Genomic DNA, 6,944 nt, shown 5'->3' with positions numbered 1-6,944 from the left:
TACGTAACCCAGAGCACACCCCAAAGTAGTTAGTCTTTTTCTTTAAATAAATAAATGTTTTATGTTTTAGGTAGGTGCGACAGACTGGCAACCTGTCCAGGGTGTACCCCTCCTCTCGTCCGAAATATTAGCTGGAGATAGGCACCCTGGCCCCACTAGGTACAAGGGTGTTTGAAAATGGCTGGATGGATGTTTTAGGTAGGGCTGTTAAAACATAACATTTGCCTCTGAGAAAATCAGGCGTAATATCTCTAGGGGTGCGAGCCTTTTTGCTGTATTTTGGTGCCTGCACTACAGTCTGGCAAGAAGATATTTCTAAAAATGTTTTAATTTTTTCTTGTAAAACTGAATGACATACTCTTAGTCGCCATTAATGCCATTTTAAAATGAGTTATAGATTGAGTTTTTTTTTTTTGTTTTTACCTGGAAAAGACTATTATTTACATTTTTTATGATCTTGTGTGGTTTCCAGCTCACTTGTTACAAAATCTTGATGGAAAATATGGTAAACAAGGTGAGAAGTTCATGGTTTTTGCAGAAACAAATGCAACAAGTGATTAATTAAGTCTGGCAAGTCACTCAGACTAAGCAAACAACTTCCAGCTTTTAAAGCAAAAAAGAAGAAATGAAAAGGGGTGATGACTTGTCAAAACTACTTCTTTGTGGTTCATGCGAGCAGTTAGATCAGCCCAGACTCAGAATATGAGGCATATGATGTGTTTATCCTGTGCACAAAAGCTTATTGTTGCCCCGATTATCCATTTACAGCCAGAGGCCAAATGGGTCTCAAGCATGTCTCAGTCAGCCCACCAGCTAGTGTCAAAAGTTCAGATCTAAAGCTGGCATTAAAACAATTTCCAGACCATTTTTTGCTTGATTTAATTAGAAAACTAAAACCAAATTCTATATTAAATAAAATGTTCATTTCCTTAGAATTAAGTACTAAAATGCATATTTCAGCTCAGCCAGAGGTCTCAGCAGTTCCTGTTAGCTTCCTTTATGCCAAGTGTAAATGAGGCTATATAAGGCTGTTGGGAGCCAGCCATGTCCATTGTTATGCTTGGCAGAAACAGAGGCGTCCAGTTGTGGTTGTGTGCCAGAGGAAGCTAAACAGAGAAGTCTGTCAGAGCGACTGATGGAACACTTGACCCAGAGGCGTTCTCAAGTTGAACTGTCACACACTCTTATGACACAGCTCGAGGCATGATATCATGGGTGCAGGACTGCATGGTAAACACATTCCGTTGGCTTTGCATTTTAAATAACAATGCAACAGACAAGAATATTTATTAAATAACTTAAAAAAAAACATGTTAAATGTCACAGTAACCACAAAATCACACATCAGTGCTCCTTTTTCGCTTCCATGGGTTGACATATAACTGCACATTTACTTAATCTGGAATATAAATGTATATTTAAAAGATAATTTTACACAGGGCCTGATATAGCCAAACGTATCTGTGGCTTTTAGAGCAAACCTCAAGATATGTCGAAACAAAAGACAAACTTGCATCATACAGTCATACGTCAGTATTTCATGCAACTGTGACCTTCACATTTCCTGTTATAGTTAGTCATAGCTTTATAAAACAAACACTTATTTTGATGAAATGGTTTACAAATTTATGAAATACAAGTTGCTGGTCCCCTTCTAGTAAGTTTGAGTGTATTGTTTTTTCCATATTGGATGTATATGGTTTCAAACAACTGCATACAAAGACCTCCATCCATTAAACAATAATCCAACAAATGTCTTGTTAAATAGTTTGTCAAATTAATTAGTCTGTATCTTAATGTGAGAAGACAACAAAGTAATTTTAGTTTTTCTAACTGAAAAGAAACAATGCAGATTTTTTTTAACAGCTGTTCAGTACATTTTTAAAATGGAATTTCATTTGAAGTCACAAATCAACTTGTGTGGCGTAATGGGATCCTATTTAGGAATTTAACTGAATAAGGATTATGGTAAAACATGTTTATTTTTTAATTATAAAAAAAATGTTTTAAAAAATTGCACTTAGAAGTGAGTAAAGGCAATTTCTTTGAAATTATATAAGCTGTTATCCAATTTTTATTTCATCTGTTTAATTGAATTTGATTAAAAAGTATAAATTCAATCAAAACTTGGGGTCACAAGTGTCCATTGCTATTTTGTGGGTCAGGAGCTAAAGAGTTTTGGAACTACTGCCGGTCAGGTGGACGGAGGTCAGTGCGCTCCTCTGCCATGTTGTGCTTTTGCAGTTTCATACTTGTTTTCTCAGCTGTCTCACATTTTAGTGAAAATGTTTCCATTTTTATCGGCCTTGACAACTGAAGGTTCAAAGTAATTGTCAGTAAGCAAATGAGCTTTCTTGACCATCATATAAAATATATATCAGTCAAAACTATGGTTGGTTTAATCAAATTCTATAATTTATTATTTATATGAGTCAATATGAGTATATGAGTCAACCACAATCAACAAGAACAAGACGGAATATAATTTTTTTCCCCTGATCGTAATGAGATTTTAAGAAGTTTCTATGTGCTATTTCAGCATTTTTATGGCAAATTATTTACACAATTTTTCAAAACATTTAATAAGCAACGGAAGCAAACCAGTAGGCAATGATCAAGTACACAGAATCTTGATGGTTTGTTTATAAAGACGAAATAGTGATGTGACTTGGTGTTGAATGGATCAGAAGTCTAGCAAGACAGAATTTTTTTTTTAAGGATGACAAATCTTAGCTGAGCTACAGTTGCATCTGGCAAAAAATGTCACAGGTACTTTCCCGTCTAGCACCACATGATGCTCAAGTTGCCGTGTGATGCCTCCTCATTGCGCCCTTTCAGTCTTTTCAACATTCTCAGCAGTTCAGCTACATGTCCACAAACACCATAAAGCACCAGCCGAGTCCCCCCACCAGAAACATGGTGATGTGCATGCTGTAGATAATCAGATCGTTGAGCACGCCAAAGTCCAGGCGCCGGTGTCCGAGCAGAAGTAGGATGACGGAAAGCTTGTACTGCAGCCGAAGGAGGACGCGCACACTGACGTACTGCAGGAAGAAGAGGGCAGAGAGGAGCACCCAAAGAAGGGAGGTCAGCAGACTGCAGCCAAAGTACAGCAAGAAGCGCAGGAAGCTGTACATGCACCGGGAGCGCAGGTAAAGGTCAAAGTTGTTGTACTTGGTGCGCACCAGCTTGTTGGTGTGCGCCGAGCCGCAGGCAGAGTGCATGCAGGTGGTGTGGGGGCCATGGAAGCTGCGCACCCTGCGTGGGATGGGGATCACAGGCATGGAGGGGCTACTAGAGCCCAGTGTGGTGCACAGGAGTGACAAGTGGGGGATACACAGTGGGACCTGCTTCCAGCCCCCAGACCGGCTTTAGTGAAGGAGCTCAGGAATGCTAATGGAATTTCCAGATTCCCTCTTTAGTATGCAACAAAACTCTGCAAAAAGAAAAGCAAAAATAATCATAGACAGTTTGTATTACTGGAACCTGTAAATGCTTTTGTAAATGCAAAACGTGTTAGAAACGCTACACAAAATGCAGACTTATGCAAACGGTGCATTCTCAGGTGTGATGAGACAGCTACGAAGTACTTTGACGCACATTCAGGTAAATCACAGCAACATTACAGAGCAGCATGCAGAAAATGCAAGAATGCCTGCAGGATCATACATGAAACAGACCGTGTTGATTCAGAGCAAACTGGGGCTTGTTGTCTTCCGAGGCGTCTGGTGGCTGAATTACATTTTGAAGCGTTGAGCGGAAGATTCCCCAAGAAGCATCACTTCTGGTATTATTCACACTATGATTTATATTTTTCTGTCTATGGATGTAGCTTTAGCCAGAGAGAATTTGAGCCGGTGCGGTCGCAAAATAAACGAGTCATCGTGTTGTGACGTCAGCGTTAGAATTAAAGGGACAGTGTTCATCGATGAACATGATCTATCTATCTATCTATCTATCTATCTATCTATCTATCTATCTATCTATCTATCTATCTATCTATCTATCTATCTATCTATCTATCTATCTATCTATCTATCTATCTAGCAGCTGGTGAGCATGCTGGTTAACTGTGTATGACCTTTTTCCACCTCCCACCATGATCAGTTCCAAATCCACCTGTGCTTTTTCATGTGGCACATAATTTCACATATGAATATTTGTGTGGATCACAAACGAGTTTACACGTGGTACAACATTTTAAATGTGAAATCATATGATTTTTCTGGAAGGGCAGAAAGATAGATAGTGCGGTGTGCTCTGTCAGCCTCCTCTTGATGCTGATGTGGTGATGCAGGAATAAGACTCTACATGCTATAGACTTGGTTGAACAGCAAAGCTTTACAACAATACGGCAGCCTAAGTCAGCACGACCAAATTGCGGGGAAATCTTGGCCCAGTCATAGTGAAATCCACATCTGATATTTATATGTATCAAATATTTTCACACGACTACCGATATGTGTATCACATGGTACACTCAAGGTGTACATATATTTATTACATGTTTAGATGTATATCATATGTACAGTACAGACCAAAAGTTTGGACACACCTTTTAATTCAATGAGTTTTCTTTATTTTCATGACTATTGACATTGTAGATTCACACTGAAGGCATCAAAACTATGAATAACACATGTGGAAATATGCACTAAACAAAAAAGTGTAAAACAACTAAAAATACCCCTTATATTCTAGTTTCTTCAAAGTAGCAACCTTTTGCTGTGATTACTACTTTGCACACACTCTGCATATTCTTGATGAGCTTCAAGAGGTCGTCACCTGAAATGGTTTTCACTTCATAGTTGTGCCCTGTCAGGTTAATAAGTGGGATTTCTTGCCTTATAAATAGTCATGAAAATAAGGAAAACCCATTGAATTAGAAAGGTGTGTCCAAACTTTTGGTCTGTACTGTATATCATTTGGGACACATGAGCCACAAATTGGTATCAGTCCATTCTTTTCAATCTTCCTACTCCTATTCCTGTCCAATTATTGAATGTTTTAAGAAATTGAAGATATTTGCATAAAGTGTATTGGCATAATGTATGACAATCTATGCTGGTGAGACTCAGTGAAACACACTTCGTCTTGGTTTGCATTGCACCATGGTGGAGGTGTTAGAAGACAGCTTTAACACAGAATAGACAAAATAGAACATACACTTATATCATTGTGCAGAATTGCCTTTACCTAACTCCATCTCTCCAACACCTCTCCTACAATAAACAGATAAAAAAGGAACAAAAAGTTAAACTGAAAAAATTGGGAACAAATGAACAGTCTTATAATAACCCAAAACTCATAATGTGTCTTTGAGCAACTCACTATGGATTGCTACAGTATAATTACGGTATACTGCTGGATTCTTAAATATAAATGCCTGGGTTTGCAGTTTAAATGGTATTAGATGCTCCACATACTTTTACATGCACACATGATGAGGGTATGACACTAAGCACAAGCACATGATCTGCACATGGAAAGGATCTGATCACATGTGATGCGCATGTTATATTCTTGTGACCACAAGTTTACCACACATGAACAAAAATACTTGATAACATGTTGAAAATATGAGCTACATGTGGGAAATGGAAATACATGTGAAATTCTCATAAATTTTCTACAGCCGTAAAGTTTTCAGGAAAAGGTTTTTCATTCGATTGTTTGTTTTTTTTAAACAAAAATTTTTGCTTCCTCTTTGCTCAGTCTTAGCAAAAATATTGTAAGCCTTATGTCTGCAGACATCCATCCATTGTCAAGACCTATTTCTCAATGCAGGGTCACAGGGGTGCTGCTGCCTTGACCTATTTTGTTATGCAGTGCCCCAAATAAGCAAATAAGGGAAGATTAACAAGTTAGAAACATTTTAATTCATTGGTTTGAAAGTGTAAATTTCACTTCAGGGTGTCCAGTTTGGAGTGGCCATGTCATTTTGAATCAGCATCTTTTCAGTCTATGGAGATGTGGAACTTACTTTGCTGTGGACACTATGTTAGTTTTTCATAGAAGATCTAAGCATTTCTTCACCATTTCTGACCATTCTTATATATTTTCCTACATCTGAAAACATAGATGCAATCAGGAGCTTCTTCAGAAGGATCAAGAATTTAAAAAGCGCACTCCTAACGTGAGTCATTAAACGTCTGATTATTCTTACACATGTATACATCTTGAGGTGTGAGAAAAGCAAATACTAGTTCCTTGTAAAGATAAGGATTCACACATTGTGAAGATTATATTACTAAATTTACGTACATATTTAGACTTCATATGTTGTAAAACATCATCCAAAGTGGTAAATATACTCAGATGCATGGTCATATGCATCTGAGTGGTGCATAAAGTAGTGTTTAACTATGTTACATTAGACTATGTTACATTAGATTGTGTCTCCTTCCTTTTTAATCCGCTTCAACTGAAAATAAATAGGGGTGGCAAAATAAAACGCCCTAACTCAATAAAAGGATTCATTGCAGCTCTGCATTGATTTAAGTGAGCTAGTAAAGTGGAGTCTTGTGACTATGCTGGCAGCCATTTGCAAAGAAAAGGCATTGCAAAGGGCATGTGTGAATCTGAATTCATGTTTCTGTAAAGCCAACACAAGGTTGCACAGTGTGTGGACTTGTGCACGTCCTCATACTATGAGTGTGCTTCACTCTGTAGATCACGTAACCTCCACTGGACCGATTTATGAGCTAGAAGAAGGATTATATCTCCGCTGGCTGTCAGCAAGCCAGATGGCAGCAGGTGACCATAAGTCAAAGTAAATGCACACACTAAAAAAAAGTTTATTATGGTTGTTAATAGTGTGCTGGGTCACATTGGCGAGAATTTAAAGGTGTATTATGCAAAATGAGAAAAACAAACCTCAGAATGTTTAATCAAACACACATAAAGGTGTCACTGAGGCTGGATATATTAATCCATGTTTGCTT

At 38.0% G+C, this 6,944-nt stretch overlaps 1 protein-coding gene across 2 annotated transcripts; it reads right to left on the bottom strand.

Moving 5' to 3' along the window:
* Nucleotides 1-2,388: 2,388 nt before the first annotated feature.
* On the bottom strand, nt 2,389-3,879 carry tmem250 (transmembrane protein 250). 2 transcript variants are annotated; one of them, XM_028024555.1, is made up of 2 exons: nt 3,670-3,879; nt 2,389-3,436 (listed from the first exon to the last, which is right to left on the bottom strand). In XM_028024555.1, the coding sequence occupies exon 2, from the start codon at nt 3,282-3,284 to the stop codon at nt 2,865-2,867; it is 420 nt and encodes a 139-aa protein (XP_027880356.1). In that variant the 5' UTR covers nt 3,285-3,436; nt 3,670-3,879; the 3' UTR covers nt 2,389-2,864. The 2 variants fall into 2 exon arrangements, with proteins under 2 accessions (XP_027880356.1, XP_027880355.1); XM_028024554.1 differs by having other exon boundaries at nt 3,681-3,879.
* Nucleotides 3,880-6,944: the final 3,065 nt, after the last annotated feature.

Source organism: Xiphophorus couchianus, chromosome 8 (genome assembly GCF_001444195.1).
Source record: "Xiphophorus couchianus chromosome 8, X_couchianus-1.0, whole genome shotgun sequence".
In the NCBI taxonomy this organism is placed as follows: Eukaryota; Metazoa; Chordata; class Actinopteri; order Cyprinodontiformes; family Poeciliidae; genus Xiphophorus; species Xiphophorus couchianus.
The sequence above is the reverse complement of the archived record's forward strand: the minus strand, read 5'-3'. Positions and strand labels throughout refer to the sequence as shown.

What these genes read in the sequence shown, in the direction of transcription:
- tmem250 (XM_028024555.1), bottom strand. Translation starts at nt 3,284, where the DNA reads ATGCCTGTGATCCCCATCCCACGCAGGGTGCGCAGCTTCCATGGCCCC.